This window comes from Kwoniella pini, chromosome 1 (genome assembly GCF_000512605.2).
Source record: "Kwoniella pini CBS 10737 chromosome 1, complete sequence".
NCBI classification, from domain to species: Eukaryota; Fungi; Basidiomycota; class Tremellomycetes; order Tremellales; family Cryptococcaceae; genus Kwoniella; species Kwoniella pini.
The window spans coordinates 218792-241790 of record NC_091716.1 but is presented as its reverse complement, the minus strand read 5'-3'; the positions used below and the strand labels follow the sequence as shown (position 1 = coordinate 241790).

The 22999-nt window shown below is 41.4% G+C and overlaps 7 protein-coding genes across 7 annotated transcripts; 4 read left to right on the top strand and 3 right to left on the bottom strand.

The window, feature by feature from the left end:
• Positions 1-343: 343 nt before the first annotated feature.
• Positions 344-2869, bottom strand: I206_100100 (uncharacterized protein; the record flags this gene model as incomplete). The annotated part of the gene is made up of 13 exons (XM_070202131.1): positions 344-503; positions 582-801; positions 858-1191; positions 1253-1312; positions 1367-1504; positions 1563-1732; positions 1793-1888; positions 1941-2055; positions 2114-2162; positions 2216-2330; positions 2392-2495; positions 2602-2646; positions 2760-2869. The coding sequence occupies 13 exons, from the start codon at positions 2867-2869 to the stop codon at positions 344-346; spliced, it is 1716 nt and encodes a 571-aa protein (XP_070058232.1).
• Positions 2870-3333: 464 nt separating this feature from the next.
• I206_100099 (uncharacterized protein) lies at positions 3334-7554 on the top strand (the record flags this gene model as incomplete). The annotated part of the gene is made up of 11 exons (XM_070202130.1): positions 3334-4587; positions 4654-4785; positions 4886-5060; positions 5110-5423; positions 5475-5756; positions 5837-6162; positions 6253-6356; positions 6416-6549; positions 6626-6801; positions 6872-7164; positions 7283-7554. The coding sequence occupies 11 exons, from the start codon at positions 3334-3336 to the stop codon at positions 7552-7554; spliced, it is 3462 nt and encodes a 1153-aa protein (XP_070058231.1).
• A 417-nt stretch (positions 7555-7971) lies between these two features.
• Positions 7972-8902, bottom strand: I206_100098 (uncharacterized protein; the record flags this gene model as incomplete). Its single annotated transcript, XM_070202129.1, has 3 exons — positions 7972-8579; positions 8655-8801; positions 8854-8902. The coding sequence occupies 3 exons, from the start codon at positions 8900-8902 to the stop codon at positions 7972-7974; spliced, it is 804 nt and encodes a 267-aa protein (XP_070058230.1).
• Positions 8903-9415: 513 nt separating this feature from the next.
• I206_100097 (uncharacterized protein) lies at positions 9416-12102 on the top strand (the record flags this gene model as incomplete). The annotated part of the gene is made up of 17 exons (XM_070202128.1): positions 9416-9546; positions 9607-9679; positions 9750-9768; positions 9828-9932; positions 9988-10033; positions 10101-10143; positions 10202-10261; positions 10336-10480; positions 10555-10673; positions 10729-10917; positions 10975-11065; positions 11128-11144; positions 11199-11285; positions 11342-11438; positions 11493-11575; positions 11642-11736; positions 11823-12102. The coding sequence occupies 17 exons, from the start codon at positions 9416-9418 to the stop codon at positions 12100-12102; spliced, it is 1680 nt and encodes a 559-aa protein (XP_070058229.1).
• A 492-nt stretch (positions 12103-12594) lies between these two features.
• I206_100096 (uncharacterized protein) lies at positions 12595-13632 on the top strand (the record flags this gene model as incomplete). Its single annotated transcript, XM_070202127.1, has 5 exons — positions 12595-12735; positions 12803-12829; positions 12892-12950; positions 13027-13492; positions 13555-13632. 5 exons carry the CDS (start codon positions 12595-12597, stop codon positions 13630-13632), a joined length of 771 nt encoding a protein of 256 aa, XP_070058228.1.
• Positions 13633-13849: 217 nt separating this feature from the next.
• I206_100095 (uncharacterized protein) lies at positions 13850-15292 on the bottom strand (the record flags this gene model as incomplete). Its single annotated transcript, XM_019153007.1, has 4 exons — positions 13850-14023; positions 14080-14369; positions 14443-14845; positions 14915-15292. The coding sequence occupies 4 exons, from the start codon at positions 15290-15292 to the stop codon at positions 13850-13852; spliced, it is 1245 nt and encodes a 414-aa protein (XP_019015145.1).
• An 831-nt stretch (positions 15293-16123) lies between these two features.
• I206_100094 (uncharacterized protein) lies at positions 16124-22979 on the top strand (the record flags this gene model as incomplete). The annotated part of the gene is made up of 7 exons (XM_019153008.1): positions 16124-17110; positions 17180-20776; positions 20836-21241; positions 21295-21579; positions 21658-21790; positions 21878-21998; positions 22053-22979. The coding sequence occupies 7 exons, from the start codon at positions 16124-16126 to the stop codon at positions 22977-22979; spliced, it is 6456 nt and encodes a 2151-aa protein (XP_019015146.1).
• Between the last annotated feature and the right edge of the window lie 20 nt (positions 22980-22999).

Below are 22999 nucleotides of genomic sequence, written 5' to 3'. Positions count from 1 at the left end.
ATGAATAAGTTTTTACAGGACCTGCAGTCGGAATCTACATCCATTGGTTTAAAGTCATAAGGTCTAGCGTGTGCAGGCTTCTCGTAATGCGACAGACTATACGATGTACGGAAGTCGTAGGACTCTTTTGCATTGGTGATCTTGCAGTTAGCCAGTTCACCAGCTTATGTTTGGAGTATGAAGTCAGTTGATACCTGTATGCCGATGCTACCAGTAATGTTTCATTTTGAGTAGTATTGATGATACATGATGCTCTTGGAAAGAGCCATTCGATTATCTATGCTACAACTCGCATCCCCATTCACCCTAATGGCGTGTTGCTAAACTCCCGTACGCAATCAATTTAAAATTTGAATTTGGCAGACTGACTTTTGATCAAATCAACAATCACCGTATTATCCAAGGGTGAATATTGGTTCGTCACCAATTTGATTGCTTCTTGAGCTACGACACCGCCAAGGAAAGCAGCTGTTGTAGGTAAAGTACCGAAGCCGCCTCTCGTTCTGGAACTTAATGTAAGCACCGCAAATATTTCCCTTTCTCAACTGAAAACAGCAGTCCAAACGTGTAGTCAGACTCACACTTCCGCAACACACTCAATGAAGATATCCTCTACCTCCTTTCCACCAAATACTCCTTTCAAAATCTCTTCCACCTCACTAGTATCTTCCGCCACGTTCACCATGGCTTTCGCGCCAGGCCATCTTTTATGGGATGCGTAAAACCTTTCAGCAGCCAAGAAGGCGAGATGCATTGCGAAACATGTTGAGGACCCATCGTATTCATCATATTGGTAATTCGCTGCTAGACAGACTTCATCAGCAAATGGTCAATCGGGAGTACGATAGCTGACATACTGATGGCTTCGACTATTAACCCCTGACCCATCTTGCTATCTATCAAAGGGGTACCTTTGATGATTCCAACGCCTCCTACGTTCTTTACGAACCCTTCGATCTCCTCATCTGGGACAGTACCTTCCTCCAGTCCAACCTTTTGTAGAGTTTCGGATAGCAGCACCTTGAATCGCTTGAGGTCAGACTGATATTCGTTCTTGTACAGATTCTGGAGATGAACATATGAGGTTGTTGAGGAATGCATATCTGGCAAGGAAGGGGAGGTTGGAGGTAGATGTGGCGCGGCTGAGACGTATTGAGTAAGAGTATGGAGGAGAATATGTAGATTTTTTGACTGGGACAGGATATATCAGCTATCGTCCTAATCTACAACAAAGGCGTCAATAATAGCTTACATTGGCTGAAATGTTCTTTACGCTATCATCGTTCAACAATTGTTGTATTTCCCATGGTAGCTAAAAGATGACTGTGAACAAATAACTCTTGGACACAAAAGGAGTTCATCTTACCTCAGACTTCCCCCAAACTCTATATGCTTGAGCCAATGCTTCCTCGTAATTCTCCTCGTCACCCTTGACCTTGTCCTTCTTCAATGTTTCCTTGAACTCTGCTTTCTCTTCGCTACTCTCCGGCAGTCTGCCATTGTGCTACTTATAAAGTGTTCCATGAGCATCCTGCAGGAATCGAAGGATACACGTAGCTTACCGATTCCCTCCATATACTCGCTGCTCTAACTAACAAAACCACCCAAGGAATATGGGAATGTTCCATACTGTCCATGGTCGCTAAATCCAATGATCTGGCATGTTGTTCCAAAGCAGCAAAAGGAGCATCAAGTCGGAGCGTATGAGTGGTATCAGGATGTGTGTCGACGACTTAGTATATACGTTAGCTCGAGGAAACGCTGATCACGTATGTCAGGTGAGTTCACATACCGCTGTGTTCCCTCAATTGGATCTCCACTCTCCCTACGAATCCGGAATTCCTGATCGCTATCAGAGGGATATCTGGTCCACCTACACTCGCAGAAGCTGCTCTTCAGTCATCAGCTCGAGGATCCCAATTGAGATTCGCGTTGCTCACTTTGCCATAGCAAGTCGGCCAATTGAAGCTCCAAAGATGGTTGAATATTAGAAGCGATGATTAGGGTGAATGAGGTGAAAAAGTCCCGGTCGGTGACCAACAGGGATGAGGGATCCTGAGTAACATGTATTGATGAGCGTCTTTGAGACCAACAGTAAGACCCCATAGCTTACCTCTGTTTTCGCGAATCCTTCTACTGCAGGATTGAGTTCTTTCAAATACCTTTATATCCTGTTAGCTTGATTGACCATTCAAGTTATCAGGTAAGAGCTCACTTGACACTTTGCTCCGCTATCGGAAGTCCTACCGAGTCGGGATGAAGGAAAAAGTTGGTAGCTACATCTTGGGAGGTAGTGAGATTAGGCGATAGTATGGTGAAATGGGATATACCTGAGGAGTATCTCAAGTGTCATTGTTATCTCAAAATAGGTGTGGACTAAGTTCGACATACCAGGAAGGACAAGGTTCTTGAGAGCTTGACAACCTGTCGCATCACATCCCACCAACAACACTCTGGCCGATTCAAGTGAACGTTGTCCGGCGGAAGCCCATAGTCTGTGCGCATCATAAGTGAGCTGTGTTGAGTTTGGAGGAAGCTGGTAAGAAGTTCACATGGCGACGAAGATGTCGATGGCATGAAAGTTATCGAGCGATGACTCACCGAAGCTGTCTGTCGTATCGTCTTGTCTTTGCATCCGGACGATACCTGCAGAGTCAGACCTCACATCAGCTCCGGCCGATTTGGTTGTGATATACTACACAGCGAGGTTGCAACAACGCCCGGACGACATACTTGAAGAGCATCAGGAAAAGACTCACGAAGGTATCTCAGTTGTTCCGGTTGTTGCGGATGTGATGTCCAATGAGTCATCCATCTTTGTGATCTTGGTCGGCCTGCTCGCTTCCTCTGAAGAATCGGAAGATGGCATGAGACAGGCTTAGGAAGAGCGCAATCGCGATACTGATATTTTAGCTTTTCGAATCCGTTCGATCAGATGCTTGGTTTTCGTACTTCAAGGTCTCGTTTCGCACAGCTTGTCTATACACTGTATACTGTTTGATGTTGAGAGTGAAATGGAAGAAGAGGAAAGAGGAATGTTGATTAACGTGATGATTGATGATCCAGTCAACCTCCACTTTTCATTTCAACGCGTATTATCACTCGTAAAGTCAAAAATCAGGTCAACTCAATGTTCCCATTTTCTTCTTACCAGATAGTGAGCTATTTCAAGTGGACCGCAGTCTATCGCATTGTATTTCCTTCATTGTTATCAAGACAGGATGATTTCACGTTAGTCGGCTTTAGTCGGTACTTCAACCCAAATATCATATTGAATAGCTGATCTTATATCGCAAGGTCTGTCAGTAATGTTAACAAGAGGATAATTCTATAATGTCAGACCCATTCGACGAAGATGATGGCTTTTTCGATAATCCAGAGACTTTGGGCTTGCTGGACGCCGTAGAAGAAAAAGCAATTCAGGCATCTCAACAAGCACCTCCGAAAAATCGATTCACTCAACCAATTCGACATGTTTTAGCCAAACCTCGAAATTCTCCTACTTCCTCTATAGCGTCCTCTTCGACCAATAAGCTAAAGAAAGAACCTCGTCCAGTCAATACTGAGCCTGGAATTAGAGGGACAGGTTTCGGATGGGAGATAGGCGGGAAAAGGTCTTTTGATGTAGAAAGACATATAGATAATGCTAAACAAAGAGAAGCATACTGGAATGCTGGACGAGATGAAGAAGATGAAAGTCCACCTGTTGATGTAGTCATGGACGGTTCAGGAAGATATGAACTAAGCACTCAGGTCAGAAATAACAATAACAATGCGGTCAATGGTCGAATGGAGAGTAAAAACGGGGTCAATACGGAGGAAGCTGTCATAACGGACAATAGAAGAGCACAGCCTTCGATATTAGGTGAAAGTTTAGGTTTGGCCGGACCTGGACCCACGGGTTCTCAAAATCAAAGAATGATTAGACAACAGTCCCAAGATGCTATCGCTGCTAGGAGGAGAGCCATGCAAGCTGCCGCAAGCACCGTTGGCAATGAAGCACAATCGTTCAGAAGACCACTTCTCTCAAGATCAAATTCGAGTTCTTCAACTGGATCATCTTCTCTACCTCACCATGATATCAATCGACAGAGTAACGCACCCGCTCAAAACAGATTTGCAAATCAAGTTCCCCCCAAGGAATCGAAGTTTCATAACAACAGGTCATTGTCGAGATCAGTATCTGCTGGTGCGCAAATTTTTAATCGAAATGCACATGGGAATGCGATCGCGGGGCCTTCCAGATTACCTACCATTCCGTCTGAGTCTCAATCTCATACTGGGTCGAATGAAGCCAATGGTAGCATATCCGAAGGAAGGGATACGTCTGCTCCGCCATTGTCTCAAGGATCCGCGGCCAGAGCAGCAGCAATTGAGTTAGAAATAGAACGGAGGAAGAGACAAGAACTCGAAGCTGAATTGGCGGCGCTACGATCTCAGGCTCAAGTTGAAAGCAGCAAATCGGGACGCATCAACATCGATGCAAATGAGGGAGATGAGGATTACCGCAAGAAAGTGAAAGAGTTACAAAGCCAAGTTTGGGCGGCCAAAGGCGAAGCGGAGATAGTTCGTCGAGCTCAGAGAGAGGTGCGTATCGTTACAAGCTGTGTCGAAGTCGGTAGCTTGATATTGACACTGAAAATGGCAAACTAGGAACATCAAAGGCATCTAGCGGAGTTGGAAAGGCTCAAATTGACTATTGAGAATAAAGAACAACAGCTCAAGGACAGAGGAGAGCAAGCCAAGAGACAAGTAGAAAACATCAAGCATCAGGCTGTATTCTCTGTGAGCTTCTTTTCCCTCATCGCGAGTGCATTTTGAGGCTGTCGCTACACTCTGTCGGATCTTGAAATAAGATGCTAAAATCTCACTTCGGGATGTGCAGAATCACGCGGCCCACAATTCAGCTTCGAAAGTCCGTCAACAGTCTCAGCGTTTCCCACCTTCCCAGTCTCAATATCGTGGTTTTCCTACTCCCGTCAAGAATGGTTCGCCCAGTCGCAGGCGCGGTGTGGCTGATGAGATGTTCACTCCGCTGATCCAATCCGCAAAAGGCAAAGGTAAGCGACTTGATGAGTTCCAACACTTCGATACTAACGTCCCATGCAGGTAAGGCACCTATATCTGGGCCCAACTTTGGAGGATTCAACAATGCATTCGCAGCCTCGCCGTCTGTCGGCCCTCGAACCAAGAGGCAGAAGACTGCAGATAAAAGCTCGCCCCCTGCTTCGCCCAATCGAGCCGTGTCTCCATCACCCTTCAACAACTCCCTAGAGCCTGCTAGAAGTCAAACGACGCCAGGTTCAATCGGAGGACAAGATGAAGATATTGACTGGGGCGATCATATTCTTCCGCTGAACCAAGATGCCATTCCGGACCAAAACGACCAAGTGATGGACGAGGTAAAGGACCATAGAGCAGAAGTGAGGCATTTTTCAACCAGTGAACAGGAATATGCTTACCCTGTGCGATAGCTGCTATACCATCTATTTCATCATGTCACGCTATCGATTTTCCAGTATGACCTTGGTTCCAGTACTGAACCAACGCTGTATCGCTTGATGAATTACCGCCCTTCGATAACGTCGGAAGGTCATGAGATATACACGAGCCGATGTTCGGAAATACTGAAAGCTTGCGGTGATACTGAATTAACGTTTGATGAACTCGAGGCAATAATCGTCGACTCCTTGTGTGATATGATGGACTACATAGTCAAAATTGTCTTAAACATCGAAAGAGTGTCGTTAGATGAGGTGAGCTTTGGTCTTCATTGTCGACTCGTTGCTGTAAAATACGCTTGGGACTCACGCTGATCCCTGCGCGATATCTGTAGATAGCAGTGTATTGTAATATCATCTGCCTGTTATCTAGCTCGTTACTGCTCTTTCCGTCCCTGCTTCGTGTACTGGTAAACAATAATACGACCGAAAATCTCAGATCAACAATACACATACTCTACGCCGACTCCCCAAGGATAGCAGCCTTCAAGGATCGCATGCGCGTAAAACAAGCAGTTGATGAGCATTGCGACAGGGAAGAGACCACTAACGAAAAGAGCAAGAAAGAGCCGAGGGAAACGGATACATGGTATATCGAATTAGCAGATCGGATAGCTGAACTGGCAGGAATCATTTGTCATGTCTCTGAAACGTCCTCCTGGTAGGTCACCTTCCGTCCTGTCGCGGGTTGCCTCCGTCTATTCCATTCACAAGCTTGAGGGAGTTTTGATTGACTGTATTGACCACATAGGAAAGCCGACGAATTGGTGGACATCATTTTAGGATTGACATCGATTCACCAGGAGCCGTTCGTTGTGCAAAGGGGCATAGAGTTGTTCTATGTAGCATCTCAACGTGAGGATAATCTAGTCATTCGAATATTGTGCGACATGATGGCTGATAGATTTTGTTAGAGGCATGCAATTTCAGAAGTTTGGTCATGTCGTCTGACAAATACAAACTACCTTCCTCGCCGAATGAATCGCCCGTAGTAGAGAGGTTGTCGAGATATCTTATCAATCCACTTGCGACAGCTAGTGAGGCGGAAGTGAGTATATCAGACAAATCTTTTGCCTACAAATGATGGAAAGTCAGATGTGCTAATCCGAGCCCTTCGAGTGTAGGCTTTGCATATGAGTAATCTCGCATTAACAGGTCTTTGTATGCTATCAATATCACATTCCGACGCAGTAATCATCATGGCTGCGAAATCAATCTTGGTTCCTGCTTTAATCATCGTCGTTCAACGTGAAAGTACAAAGCTGTATGGTATATATGGGGTCTTACAAGATTACAAGGCGTAAGTCCGAGCTCAAAACACCGCGGTCCAATGAAGTGAACGAGCAATTGACCAAGAGTTGGAAGGTTAGCGCATTATCACTATTAATACCGGCATTATCGTTATTGCATCAACTAGTTTTCCCTGCTCCAATATCAATCCCTAATCAATCGCAATCGCAGCAACAACATGGCGAAATCATAGAAAGTATTCCCGAAGATGAATTACCTGCTGGAATTGATTTACCTGAACGTGTAAATCATGCAGCATCTACGAGAGAATTTAACGGTTTACAACATCTTTTCGTTAGTGCTTTTGGAGTTATGGCTTATTCCCAAATCGACGAAGAAATTGTGGAAGAGGTTGAGCAGAGAAGTATACAATGTGAGTTTGTTGAAATGAACATTTAATTTGTCTTGGATCGTTCTCTAATCATACTGTATTTGAAGTATACGTTCTCTTGATACAATTGCTAACGTTTTACTATTATTTTGATTTTTAGATCTTAGTGGTGATTTACTTGAGAATGTAGTTGAAGGTCCAGAAGGAGATGCAATATATGAACTATACGTACCTCTAGAAGAAGAAGACGAAGAAAGTGTGTTACAACAAAATGGGAAAGATGATTTGGAAGAAAATGAAGAAATTGGAAGAATGGAAATTGATCACCAAAATAATGAACAAGTTGACATGGAAGTATATAAAGAAATGGGTAGAGATTTTAGCGAAATTATTGAAATTGATGATGATGATGATGATGATGATGGCGATTAGATCAAAATGGATTGTAATTTAAACATTACTTGTTTTTTTCATTGTATGTTGTTCATTATTATAATGCATCTCATTATTGATAAATCTTATATGGTATCAATGGAAAATCCACTTTCCCTTGATTGTATTTCCTGTTTTGGGATGACACAGCAGTGGTGAAATACATGTAGCATCACTTGATCAAGTCAATTTGAATCATATTTTGTTTTGATGCATGATTGTGATTTGATAAAATATGTAACAGATCGATTGTACATCATATCATCAAACAATACATATGAAGATATTCTAAATCAAGAAATACAATAAATTCAATACCAATATTGACCTCAATACAGTAATCCCATGTAACTTTGTCAACTTTGTATTTGCACCTACCAATGTAAATCAAGAAAAATCGAATAAGCTGCGCACAATTTACAAGAATAAAAAGAAGACTGACTCACTACTAATTCTTGAACTACTAATTGGGTTTCCAATAGCAATACTAGTACTACTACTTCTTCCTAAGGTAGTTCCAGTCCCAGTTCCAGTACCAGTTCTTACTGAACTAGGTATTGAATTTCCACTTTGTGTTGATACTCTATTCCCACTTCCATTTCCATTATTCGAATTGGAATTGCCATTTGATCCAGAATCTTCATCATCAAATCCATTATCACTTGATTCAGATCCTGATGAATCACCTCCTGAATTCCTATTTCCACTTGTGTTTGAAGATGCTCCACCTCTATTTGAACTTGATTCACTTCCACTTCCACTTCCACTTCCACTTCCACTTCCACTTCCACTTCCACTTCCACTTCCACTTCCACTTCCACTTCCACTTCCACTTCCACTTCCACTTCCTGTTGAACTTGAACTACTTCCTCTTCCTCCACTTGATGAAGAACTTGAACTTGAACTAGAAGAAGAGGAACCTGATGAAGGTCTTTTACAGATCTTAAAATGGTTTGATTTATTTTCATTCGAATTATCTTCTTTTTGAAATTGGTCGATATCTTCGGATTCATATTTAACGATTTCTGAGAATGATTAATATTATAATTATCAATCTGCCTTACTGATTTTATTGCAGATATGACGTTGACGTCACTTACCACAGAGCCCGACATCATACTCAGCTTGTTCACTTTCTTCTTCACTTTCAATACTCGAATGGAATGTTGTAGCTTCTTCCGGAAAAAGGACTTCAATCGAATTCGTATTGTCCGAGTTTGAACGTACTTGATCGATATTATCCAAAACTTCCAATCAAAATCAATCGATCGTATACAGTGAATAGTCAATTGAACTTACTCTGAATTGTGTCTACTTCCAAAGTAGGTAATGGATTCGCCATCATCATTTCAATCGAGAAACATAGCCCAATCAATGTAATAATATGAAAAGTGAACATATTGGACCATTGGACTGCACCTGCGGAATAAATTGAACAAAGAATAATCATTTAGATTCCTATTAATATAGAGCGTAAGTGTATTGCTTTATGCATATAGGAATGAATGAGTATACCATTCTTGCACAGCTATGAATATCATTTCATCTCAAATCACTCTCCGTTGATATTCATTGCTATACAACAAACAACACACATACACATACACAAACACAGACACGTCATTCCCATCAAGTCCCTCTAATAGTCTACCAAGCTCATTCTGCGATTCTATGTGACAAAGTACTGTCATCCAGTCCGCCAGGCGCATTCCTCCATCTACTCCGGTTCCCTAAAGAAATCGGTCAAGATAATCACGTGGTCAAGATAGTTCCGCCCCGCCGTGTGAATACGACTTCCTCCATCAGGTATCCAAATTATGATAACACCCTTTCAACAAGAACTTCAAGCGTCAACTTAGCAATGGTATCTAATGTCACCATATCGATAGCGAAGAGGAAGCAAGATGAGCGAGAAAGATTGATAAAACAGATGGAGGATGAGCTGGGACTGGCGAGTGAACATCCAGAAGATCAAGTATACGTGACTACGTGGTGAGCTCAGCCGGGTCCTACGAGGTTCATTCCAGACTGATTTGACTGTATACTGTCTAGCCTTGAGCAGATTGTGAAGAACCTGAAAGAGAAAAGGAATGGGTGGTCTGCAGAACGAGTCATGATTGCTTTTGTGAGTGCAGATCAGCAGGTCACATGCTGAAAAATGCAAGATCCGATCAGCATGTGCTGCTCATAGAAAGACGAATTGCTTGACCGAGAGTGAGCTCAGGAACGCATCTTCATGTAAATTCAATTAAGCTAACATGACATATGGATAGTCCTGTTTGAGGACGCGCTGAAAAGGGCCAAGGAGTTGGATAAACAGTATGCTACGACTGGTATGGCCGAAGGGGATTTTTGGGGTTTGCCATCCAGTTTCAAAGGTACTTCTGATCTTGGTCATACAGACATACAAATCAGCTGATACGATATTCCCAGATACATACAACATCCTCGGCGTAGACTCGTCACTTGGTTGCTCGCCGTGAGTTTGAAACTGCTAAACGTCATGTATCATTCTATGAGAGATTTTAGCTGAAAATGATCGATAGACATTGTTTTAATCCTACCACCGCTGCTGAAGAGGAAGCCACTGTAAGTCGTAATTTCATTCAAGGAGTTCGTTGCGAGACTTACCATGGTCTCATGGTAGATGGTAAAGCTATATAGGAGGGCAGGTGGAATACCATTTTGTAAAACCAATGTACCCCAGGTGAGTGAAACCGAGTCATCCATCTTCTTACTCAAACCTTGTATGGTGGAGAAGACTTGCTGATTTCACATCAGACACTTCTTGCTTTCGAATGTCGTAATCCCGTCTTTCTTACCACTACCAACCCCCATTCATCTGAAAGGACGTGTGGAGGAAGCTCCGGTGGAGAAGCTGCTCTGATTGCTTTGAACGGTAGTCCTTTTGGCTGGGGGTCAGACAGTGAGCTTTTAATTTCACTACCTATGGATTGAAGATCCGCACTCATCGACACTGAACCTACGAAATTGATTAAGTTGGCGGATCTCTTCGTATACCGGCGCATTATAGTGGTATCTGCGGATTGAAGCCTGTAAGAGGACGATGGCCTGTATCAGGGCAGAGAAACAGCGTTCAAGGATTTGATGGAATTAAGGTTAGTTGAAATACTTTGGCGCTGTTTCGATAACAAGACTGATCAATGTAACTAGGGTATGGTGGGACCTATGGGTCGTACAGTCGATGATCTAATATTCGCATCAAGAGGCATTCTAAACCTCGCGCATACATCGGCAGAAATAGGTTTTAGAGGAGAAATGATAGTTCCTTTACCTTGGAAGGAAACTGAGATACCCAGCAAGCTAAGAGTGGGATATTGGACTCAAGACAACCTAATCAAGGCAAGTCTTTCGGCGGACCTAACGAACTCCATGGCTTACAGATAATCGATGTTCTAGACAAGTCCTGCTTGTGTTAGAGCTGTTGAGGAGTCTGTACAGAAATTGAGAGATGCAGGGCATGAAGTAGTGGAATTTCATCCGCCAGATAGTATGTTACTTCACAATGCTTTCCATGATTCAGATATCCACAACGCTGATAACGAGCGGCAGTCTCTGAGGCTTTGAAAGTGGGTGAATCTTCAATACATTCGATCGGAAGCACTGATCATTACGCTCGATAGATATTCGTTGGACTGACATCAGCTGAAGGATACAAATCGCTTCTAGGTAATATTGGTCCCGACCCGATGGAGAGCTCGATGAGGCTCGTAAGTCACATTAATGATCACGTAATGATTTCGGAATTGAACGAGATGGTTATCAGGTCACTCTTGGTTCAAAATTACCAGCTTGGCTCCATTCATTGTTAGGCTGGGTAGTCGACAATCTGTTGAAGGATCACTTATTCGCGTCCATCTTTGGTGAGACCGTTTTACGGTGATCCGCAGAATAGTCTAACTCCTAAATTCCTACAGCCACTTCCCGACCTAAGAGCGTGGAAGAGTTCTGGCAATTTACAGCACGAAGAGATATTTACGCAAACGCTTTCAGGAAATTGGTGAGTATTTGGTCAAACGGCTGAATGATTCTATTATCTTGATAAACAGCTGAATTGCTTTCGTAGGTATGGGAAGATCTCAAGTTTGACATGTTGCTTTGTCCTGTTCAAGCCGTTCCTGCACTGAAACATGGTACGACCAAATTACTATCGCCTGTGTCGTAAGTCTAGCTCAGGAAGCCAGTCGCTTACAGGCGTTTCAATTGATGACTTCGTTTCACAAGCTGATCTTACCATCTGCGCTTAGGGTTTCGACCATTCTGTTCAATGTGGTGGACTCGACAGTTGGAGTTATACCGGTTACTCGAGTTAATCAGGCGTTAGATACACATCCAGCGGATTATTTGAATGACAGTGAAGGATCATGGCTCTTAGAGAAAAGGGTTTACGACAAAGACGGAGCATATGACGCGGAGAAGATGCACGGATTGCCTGTAGGAGTACAGATTGTAGGACGAGAATGGCAAGAAGAGAAGGTATTAGGTATGATGAAAATTCTGGAGGGACTTGGGGGATATCAGGCGTAAATGACCGGACTGGAATGAGATCAGCTTTGTAAAGTAGCTTAAACTGGTCCGAGTTAAGTTAGGTCTCCTATCACTTTGTTTACCAGACTTCGAGGTCGATCATGTACAAGTAAAGAGTATCGCACAATGTCCGGGGATACATGATGACGAATAAATCGTTCATATGTGGTGAGATTTTGATGGCCAATGACTCTTGAGGTCTGACCAATCTAATATGAAGCCTTCACTCTATGGACAGACTTGATCATTCCGATTAATAAGACTACATCCGGACTCGTTCATCTTGACGAAACCCGATCCGACCGGAATTAGCCTAATATCACGTGATTGAATGATTAGCCAACATGACGTCTTCACCACCTATCAATCCGCTTTAGACCGACAATTGTGCTCTTGCAGCAATTTGATATGCTTAGATATCTATAAAATCTGAACATTAGCCCAAAAAAACTTACAGTCTAGAAAGAAGTACAGACATACATCTCAGTAAATATGAGGAGCTTATTTGCCTTAATCCTTCTCGCTGGCTTAGCGGCGTCTTCGACTTTACCAGCTCAACAATCTTTCAATGTGGAATTGTCAGTTCCAAAAGTGAATGTGTCATTGTATGTCATGTCCCGATGTCCTGATGCCGTGAGTTGTTCTTTCTATCGAATGTAACAAGATCATCCGGAAGGATAAAGGCTTATAGCTTCTTTAGAGAATATGCGAGAACGTTTTTGAAAGCGTGAGTGATAAACAATTTGATTGTCTGACTATCGATGACTCACTTATATAACGAGTTTAAAGGTAATTCAAAAAGAGGGTATATTGGATAAAATAGATTTGAGCATAGGATATATTGGAACGTAAGTCTAAATTTATTTTTTTGTCTATGAGTACAACATTAAAAATTGAATACTTCTTTTTTTTCGGTTCTTGCAGACCAAATAAAACTGAACCATTAGGTGTAACATGTAAACATGGTCAAATTGAATGTATAGGAAATTCACATCAATTATGTTTATATAAACATTTACCAATAGATAAAGCTTATGCTATAATTCAATGTCAAAATTATCCTTCAAGTTTTCCAAAAGAAATAGGTACAATTGAATCTATTAAAAAATGCGTCAATACAGTTGGTATTGATTGGATAAAATCTGGTATTGGAAAATGTATACAAAGTGAAAACTTCAATCAAACTTCTAAATCAATTATAAATCTTAAAACAAAAGATGAAGAAGTTAAAAAATTAGGTAAAGAAGCTAAAATTTTATTAAAGGAAAATGTTCAAAAAGTTTATGAAAAAGGAATTAAAACTAGTTGTACGATTGATATTGATTCTACAATTGAAAAGTATGGAAAAAGAAGATGTATTGTAGATGGTGGTGTTTGGAAAGGATGTGATGTGAGTAAATTCTACAGCTATGCTAAACAGATGAGCGTGAAGCTAATGACGAGAATTTGAAGGACGGTCATACCCCTCAAGACTTTATCAGAGTCATTGAAGAAGAATACAAGAATTTACAAGGCAAGAAGTTTGATTAATATTGTTGAAGACATATTTAAGATTGCCAAAACCATATAGATGAAATTGGAATATTTGTAGCATTATGCAGGACATTCATAGTTCATAAAGCGGTGGGCTTGTTGCCCCATAATATGCCACAACACAGACTGCATGACATATTACAATCGATCTCAATCTATTCTATAGTATATTGTAAGGTGTAATTTCCATCATATCAACGCGGATCTATATTATCTACCAACTCAAAAACCCTTTACCAGTCTTAACACCTGGTCTTTCTACGCCAACAGCATTTCTCAGTAATCCAGGAACAATCTTGCCTTGTAATATCGTATCTTCAACTACTCTAGGTATTTCCGCAGGGGTAACTCGACCATATGAGATGTATGCTCCAGATGGAAATAGTATCTAAAAAATTTTAATCAGTATAATCATATTACCGATCTTTTAAAAACGATACTTACAAGCATTACTCCAGCATATCTATGTCCACCTAAATGATTTATATTGAAAATTCCTACTTGACCTCCTTCTCCTCCTTGTACACTTTCAATTTCTCCTATCCTCTTCCCTACCTCTGACTCTCGTTCAGTATCAGATCCATGCATCTCTTCCAATGGAGGTCCGTCGAGATGAGAAAGAGAAGATCCATCTTCGTCGATTTCAACACCATGTTTCTGAAGTACAGTATGTAAAGCGGAACGTAAGAGGGGCGCGGCGATATGACATCGTTTATCTCGTTTCTTGTGGGAACCTGGACAAGAGAGTCATCTCATTAATATCGAGCCTTCTTGTTGAGTCATGAAATATGGAGAACGCAGACTTACAAAGCAATATGACAGCCCTATAAGGTAACACCCAGCTTCTTCTTCTTGAAAACTCGTCTTCAACCTCGAAGGGTTTACCTGATCTGCCTAATTCGCTTGATAATTGATTATCGAATAATGATTTTGCACCATCAGGAGAATTATCAATCTCATGAACGACTTTCCAATCTGGAAAAACAAGTACAGATTGATCTGATGGATCATCTGACTGTGAGATTAAAGAAGAAGAATATAATGAAGGTAATGTCGGAATTGGCTTAGATAATGGCTCTGAAGGTGATGGAAATTGTGATGGTGAAATGAAAGGGAAAGTCGATTTTGATTTTGTCTCTGTCGAGTTTGCTGGTATGGGAGCAGATGATATTACTTTATTTAAATGATGAGCTAGAGAATCTTTCTCATCCTGAGAATAAAGTATATCAACATTCGGGTCCATATAATCGATGAAATATAGAAAAAGAGTTTCACATACCACATGATCCCTTTCCCAATCACTTTTTCCAGTACTTATAACTATAACTCTACCTGTTCCACCTTTTGAAGAACCTTGTAAATCACTCTCCCAATCTGTATCAAAACCTTTAGGAAGTTCACCTAAATCACCATATTTTTCTAAAACATATTCTTCATAAGATTTTCCATTATATATAATTTCATTAATACTTCCAGATCCATTTGAAGGTTCTAAACATGGATTTGAACATGAAGCACAATCAGTTTCAGAAGTAGGTACACCAGCTTGTTCTAATTCTTTTGATAAATTAACGTATGTATCTGCTCTTCTAGGTGCTGTATGAGAAGATGGAAGAGGTTCATTTGAAGATAAGAATGATGATAATTTACCTAACATCTTAAAAGAGTGATATAGATATGATCGAATAACAAATGTAATTACCAAAGAATTAGGTTGAAAAGGAAAAAAAAGCAAAGAATTATACACGGAGATATAAATTAACTAGGTGGGTATCATTTTATTTATCTGATAAAATAGGATTTATCTCATTTGGTGAGTATGAGTTTAGTCATGCTGCGTTAAGCTCGTCATTTCGGCTGCGTCCGATTGGAGAGTTGACAGTAGATTATAAGAGGGATTTTTTTGTCACCGAAGTTGAAGTTGAAGTCCGAGGGACTGAGATATTATTGAGCCGAAGGAAATTATAAGCGCCCTCAAGGGGTTAAGTTTAATAATAACAAGAAAACCGCCGCCGCCGAAATTGCGAATTCTATACATGATCGCTTTATCAAAATAGTCTTGATTGTCTTGCTACTCCCTGCGAGTTGAGCCAATATGATGCGAGGGCATCTAGAGTCATACCTCCGAGTAGATGATAGAAGTCCAAAGTATCGACCATTGGGACATTCTATACGATGATGATCTCTACGACATGAAGTCAAAGGGTGTTTTCAGGTAAAACGGTCTGATGAAATATCGAAAATCATGTTATAACATCCTTTGACCTTAAGGGACATCAAAGGTGGTCGGTGAAAACGAGTCAAAATGAAGAGATAAGACGAAGACGTATTGAGTCGATTATGCGCTATGCTGAGGCAACAATAGATTGAAAAGGAAGGATTAGCTTATCGTTGAGGTGAGATCGAATACATAAGAGGCTGATCCTGAACGATCTCCTCGCTCAACTTGACGGTCAATCATAAAACATTTCTTGGAGTGCAACAAACTATGTTCGCTCCTCCAGGTGTAGATTCCTCTTCATCAGGAGAAGATCATACTCCACCTCCTTCACCCGAAGCTCAACGAATCAGACCTAAATTTTCATTTAAATCTTTATTTTCCCCCAATACAGAACAAACTATCCGAAGGAGTCGAACACCAAGTAAGCATTTCAGAAGAGTCAAACCAAGTAATGAAGAAGTGAAACATTCCACACCAATTGAAGCTGCCGAAGCTGATAATTTCCTACCTACTGAGCCTATCTCACCTAAGAAGAGAGTAAGAATTTTCGCAGGAGAGTTGGAAAAAGGTCAAAAAGCTAAGGGGTTGACTAATAATCTTGATGAGAATGTCAGAGATTCTCTTATCTTGTGTCAAACTCAAGGAAGTTCTAAAGAAACTCAAGGTGGAGAAGAGGAAAACATGGCAAATAATAATGGTATTTCAGAAGAAGTTTTAATAATGTTACGGAAACTTATGGCTGAGCAAAAAGAAGCTGAACAAGCTGAAAACGATCTAAAAGATACTGAGAAAGCTCGAGATGATCGGGAGAAGCTCGAGAGAGAAGAAATGAATCGCAAAGAATTCGAACAAGCCCGAGAAGCTGATGAGTATGAAGCTCATCGTAGAAGGATTGAACAGAGGGAACTTGAAGAACATCTTAACTCACTGAGTGATACATCTCCTATAGCCATAAGTCAGCCAGCTCAACATATCTCGAAAGGGCTGACTCAATCAAATAACGACACGGAGAGATCTACTGATATTATCGAAAAGATTCGCTCGGGAGCTTCTTTAACTAAAAAGAAAAGTTTGAAATCTCTTAAATCTCTCAGAATAGGTGGTAGAGGTAAGAAAAATGATCCGCCACCTGTACCGCCAATTCCTCAAGATACAAGCTTTGATGATGGGTGTGGAAAAATCTATAAAACTCCTATAGCCGATAAATTTGCCAAACCGCTGCCTGAACTGTTTGAAAGATCGGGACCTTATGAGGTGAGTACTATAGCATATCTGTTGGATTGTGCCTCGCAGGTATTCATTGATATATTGTTACGTTTTTAGATACGAACTGCACCTCCTGGAATCACTAATTTCGACCCGCACTTCTATTCGCCCGAAAAAGGTCAAGGATATTATCTGCAACACCCCGTTTCGACACTAAACGGTGTCTATCACACAAATAATCATCAGACAATTACTTCTCCTCCTCAGACTGCACCTCCCATCCCCGCCTATCACTGCGTTTCACCTGCTCTTCCTACTTCAATGATGCAAAAGGATCAATGGTGTCAGCCACCTGGACTTCCAATACATGCATATCATCCTGTATCACCTACACCTATACAAAGTCCACCTGTTTCTACGCCTTTACCGTATATCTACGCCTCCGATCGATCTCCTACCTCCACTCTCGACAGGACACGAAGAAAGCCTTATGAAACCTCAACTTGTCCACAAGTGTCCGGCGCCCCCCTTCAGAGCCCACATTTAAAAGATGGACCAGGTAAGCAAGTCAAGAGACAAACCGCGCAGACATTTGATTCGCATCATGGCGAAATTGAACAAATGCTGAAGAAGGATAAGCAAAGAATGATAGAGACCGATGTATTTGATCCGAATGCCGATTCGCAATCCACCAAGTATGAAGGTGTAGATACGACAAAGACATCAGACTCGAAAGCAGAGTCAGCGGAAGACAATTATCATTCAAGCGATAATGTTCAGAAAACGACGGAGAAAGTCCAAGAAGACTCAGCAATTCCTTCAGCAGGAACATCGATGGACCCTTTATTCAGCCGAGAACACCTTGAGAAATCAGTCAATCAATACAAAGCCAAATATGCTGAAGCGATGAAAGTATATAAATCATTTAATTCAGATGAGTCTTCTAAAGCTAAAGAGAGATTGAGAGCTTTCGAACATAAATTGAAGCAGTCCATCAGACTTCTGGAAGAATATCCTGATGGTGAATCGCAAACAAAGCTCTCAGGTGTTAATGGAACCCAGCATCCCGAGTCTGTAAACAGGAAAGTCGAGAGCGGCCTGCCTGAAGAGATTAAAAGCCCTAGTAGCCTGAAGTTGATGGATCAAAAGGCCTCTTATGAGTACGATATTAAGAGATATCAAGCTAGATTGGCTCAACTCAAGAAAGCTTATTCGAAAAAAGGATTGAAAGGCGAAGAGAAGCAGGATATCAAGCTGAGATTGAGGAGCGATGAGATGAAGTTGAAAGAAGTTATCAAAGCTTTGAAGAAGCTAGAATTGCAAGACAATGGAGAAGCACTGGAAGTCACTGCTGAAAATGAGAACGGGAACCAATTGCAAGAACGGGAAAGAAGTGTTGTCACGCAAGGCAAAGGTTCAAAAAAGGAGGATCAACATGTGGCAAAGCCTAAGGAGTCGCACACCGATGAAATGAAAAATGACAATTTCGCAGGAAATCGAAATCAAGTGGTTGAGCTTAAACAGATAGTGGAGAGATACCAGCAAAGGTATAAACAAGCTATTAGAGTGTGCAAGACTGAAGGACTGAGTGAGGAAAACAAGAAAGAAGCGAAGCAAGAGGTAAAGACAAGTGAAGCGAAATTGAGACAAGCCATGAAAGCGCTCGAAGAGGCGAATGAGAGCCAAGATGTAGCGGCCATCGCTGAACGTGCCGATGAGAAGCAGACAGGTAAACGACAAGAAGAAGCGAACGATAAGGGTTTGACTGGTAAACAGCAAGAGCTCACACATAGTAAAGAGAGTATCGAAAAGATACCTGCGCTGAATGACATTGCGCAAGCGAAAAGAGGTCTCGAGAAGGAGGCATACAGTGAGGATAGTGGCGAGCATGGAAGTTTAGAATCGGCGGCTGAGGTAGGGTCTGAAGAGAACAACGGGACGAATTTCACCGAAATCAATCGTAAAGAACAAGCTCAAAAAGCTACAGAAACGAGTGCGGTGGATAATCAGTCCTATGACGGACATGCACAGAATAAGCAAGAAGCGCAGGTAGGGCCCGCTTCTGAGAAAGACAAACCTTCTACAAAGCTTTTCGAGCTCGAAAAAGCAATCAAGCATTATCAAATTCGCCACAAAAAGGCTTCCGAGGCTTACAACTTAGGGAACATTTCCGATGAAAAGAAAACAGAATTGAAGGAAGAAATCAAGAAGATAGAAGACAGATTGAGATCCTCCAGGCGTGCCCTTCACAAAATCAAGGAAGTTGAAGAGCCTCCAGCTCGAGACATGAATAAGGGGGATGAGGTGAAAGCAGACGTGTTAGATACAGAGATGAAACCGCCTATACATGGCAAAAACCAATCTACAGCTGAGACACAAGACGAACTGAAAAAGAAACAACCTGATCTCAGGGATAAGAGCTCTGAACAGAAGTTGAAAGAAGCAGAGGAGGCTGTCAAGGTATACAAGAGGAGTTATGAAGAAGCCGTCAGTCGGTTACAAGCTGAAGATTTATCAAGGGAACAGGTCAAAGAGCTTTCGGAAATGGCTAAGCAAGCGGAGAGCAGGTTGCAAGAGGCCAAAAGAATCTTGGAAGATATGAAGCGACAAGATGATAAAGTGGATCAGAAAAAGATTGTTATTGAAAATGAGGCAAAAGGGCCTGCAAAGGCATCGTCAAATGATGATACCAATACGTCGGCAAAAGCACGACCGAAGCAAGAAGAGCTTGAAGCGCAACTGCAGAAATATATAGCACAGCACACACAAGCAATCGGGATGTGTAAGCAGCCAAATCTATCAGAAGCCGAGAGGAAGAAGGCGAAGGAAAAGGTAATATTGTCAGAAATGAAGATACGAGCGGTGAAGGAGAAATTGCAATCGCTTCAGCATGAGGATGGTGATCTGGAGTCGAAGGTTCAGAAGTCACAGGAACTCTCCAACCTCGATCAGAGTCCAGAAGTCGATGAGAAAATTAACATACCTTCATTACAGGCTGATAATCGTACAGCAGGTCATGAAGGTTCACACCGAGACATAGAAGAGAAATTAATTAGATTAAAAGCACAATTATCTGAAAATACGAGAATTTATAAATCCGGTAAATTGAGCGAAGATGATAAGAAGACAATCAAGCAGAAGATATTATCCCTTCAAATCCAGATAGAAAACACAACGAAACAGCTCAAAAGACTGAAATCCAGTGATTCACACATTGATTCAGAGCAAAAGCCTACGACAGACAAAGCGGGTGAGACAGATATCTCGACCAAATCGACTATTGCTAATGACACAAAGAAGATAGAAGAGAGAATAAAAAAGTACAAAGAGGCTTATATCTCAACTGCCAAAGTCCTGGAAACGAACGAATTGAGTGATGAGGACACCAAGAAGGCAAATGAAAAGCTTAAAATGATTGAATATAGTCTGAATGAGGCACAAGAGGAGCTCGAAGTCTCAAGAGGCGAGAATCATAACGGTATAGGGAATTCCACCACTCCAAAATCAACAAGTAATAATGAAGCTGTGATCTTGGAAGAGCTGAAGTCAGAGTATTCGAGACTTAAAAGCCAGCTCGTATCACCTGATACTCCTCATGCAGATAAAGAGAAAATCCAGAAGGAAGTCGACTCATTAAAAGTCAGAATAAAAGAGTTTTCTGCGTCAGGTCAGTCAGGTCAAGGGAAGCCTGATGCTAAGGAGAACGGCAGGAAGGTGAGCCTTCCCAATCGATCTGAGGGATAGAGATTATGCTAATATCTGAAGAAGGGAAGCTCGTAAGCCGAAAGCCGCTGAGCAGGGAAACAGAGGAAGGAGTAAAGACGAGTGGTAAACGAGAGGCCGATGCAATCCAAGGTGGGGAAGTAGGAGAGCAGAGCGGATTGAGTGAGGAGAGATGGATACAGAATGAGACAAGACTAAATGTCGAGTCTGGACATGGGAAAGTTCAACCTCAAGATGGTACGCGGAAGGAATATGAGGAAGATATGAGTCTCAATGGTACAGGAAATATCTCACCGTGGGCACCTTTACGAATATCGCAAAAGTCTTTACCTGTTCAGCTCGCGCCATCCAAATCACCTTTCAGATCGGCAAACATGAATCAATTGCAGGATATTGATGATGGTACTAATCATACGACCTGGTCAGAGATTCTCGTTTCTTTGACCATCTGTATTGGTAAGTCGTAGTCTTTCATCCTGATGTCATATACCTGATTTTTAGAATTCCAGATTTAGGCAACAAAATATTACGATCTATTCAAGCTTCGGAGAATCCTAACCCCCTTATCAAAATTATACAGAGTGTCATAACGGGTATGATTTTACAAAAGGATCTCTTAGCATCCCTGAAGGAAGTGATTGAGGAGGTCAATCATTCCGCACTTGATGAGATTAATCATCACATTGCGATCATCAGACAATATGTTGAGAAAATATTACAAATGGAAGATGACAAGAAAATTGATGAAAAGATATCTAAGGAGGTTGAAAGATCTATTGAAAAAGGTTCGCACCGTGAGTGATTTAATGCCTGGCTACTTGGCTTAATGAATGATTCGCATACATCCTCAATGACTGCCTTTTCTTTTTTAGTCTTACAAAATGCCACGGTGAAAGCTATCATTGCATACTTCGATGAATTTACGGAATATCTCACACCTGGTATGATAAATATCTTACTTGATATGGCGGAAATCTGGAAAGAAGAAGGTCTTGGAGTCAAAATGTGAGTCTTACAATTATCCGTTATCTTGATCGACCTTATCGGGTTTATGGATTTATTGGATCTGTGGGTTAACCAGTCAATTTGTAGGATGGTTGATACTATACTTGCTACACGGAAAGAAGTATCCAATATTCAGAATGAAAAGGTACAATCGAAAGATCCTAAAGAAAAGAGAGAGTCTGAGATCATGATTGGTATACTTGACAAGGTATGTCGAGTTCGAGCTATTCAGACAAGATCTTGACCGCTCATATGATTGCAGATATTGAGTCTTTTGTCTATAGACCTCCTGGACGCCTCAAGGGATAATACCGGCTTTGGGAAGGACGGAAAGCACAAGTCCTTGAAACCACAACTGACGACGATGTCGGGTTCAGTAAGAAAGGAAAGGAAAGACATTCATGATAAAGGAGAGTCATCTGATTGTCGTTATCCCAAAAAGCATAGAGAGAAGCCTAATCCTCTCAAGCTCTATAATGGTCTTTACCACACACCGCCATCTTACGATCATTCTCTGTCACCACCTGATTTCCGTTCCCAAGCTTGCTTCACTCCACGTCATCATTTCGAGCAATCTAACCATAAAGACAAGCCAGAGGATCCAATATCTTCCCTCAAATTATATCCTATAGCTGCAACACCTTCACCAATGGCACGATCACACACACCAAATGAGGAACCTCCTAAATCATTATCTTACTTAGTCAATAAAATATCTAATAAATTCCACCGTCATTCACATGATGAGAAATCAAGCAAACATCGAAAGATAAGAAAAGAAGATACAAACGATTCTGAAAAGATTGATCTCTCGGGTTTAAAATTACCTAAAACCACTGAGAATTTCTTGAAAGAACCCTATCTCGGGAAAGATTATAGACCAATCATGAGACGGGGATCAACTTCATCTAGCTTTTCAGCTACGATTCCCTGTGACATTCCATCTAATTTACCCAATTCAGTAGGGTATATAGCTTCTGAAGAAAGTAGTCCTTCTAAATATTCTCAAACTACTTCAACTACAAGATCAGATAATGTTGCTGATGATTTACTTGCTCATGCTGATAGTGGACCGCAAGGTGTAAGACACGATTGGAGGAATGATTTTGATACCAGCACTCCTGAAAAGATTAATGAAATTGATGATAATGAAATTGAGAGAGCTAAAGATGTTTTATATAATATATAATAAAGTCACGCCTATTCCGA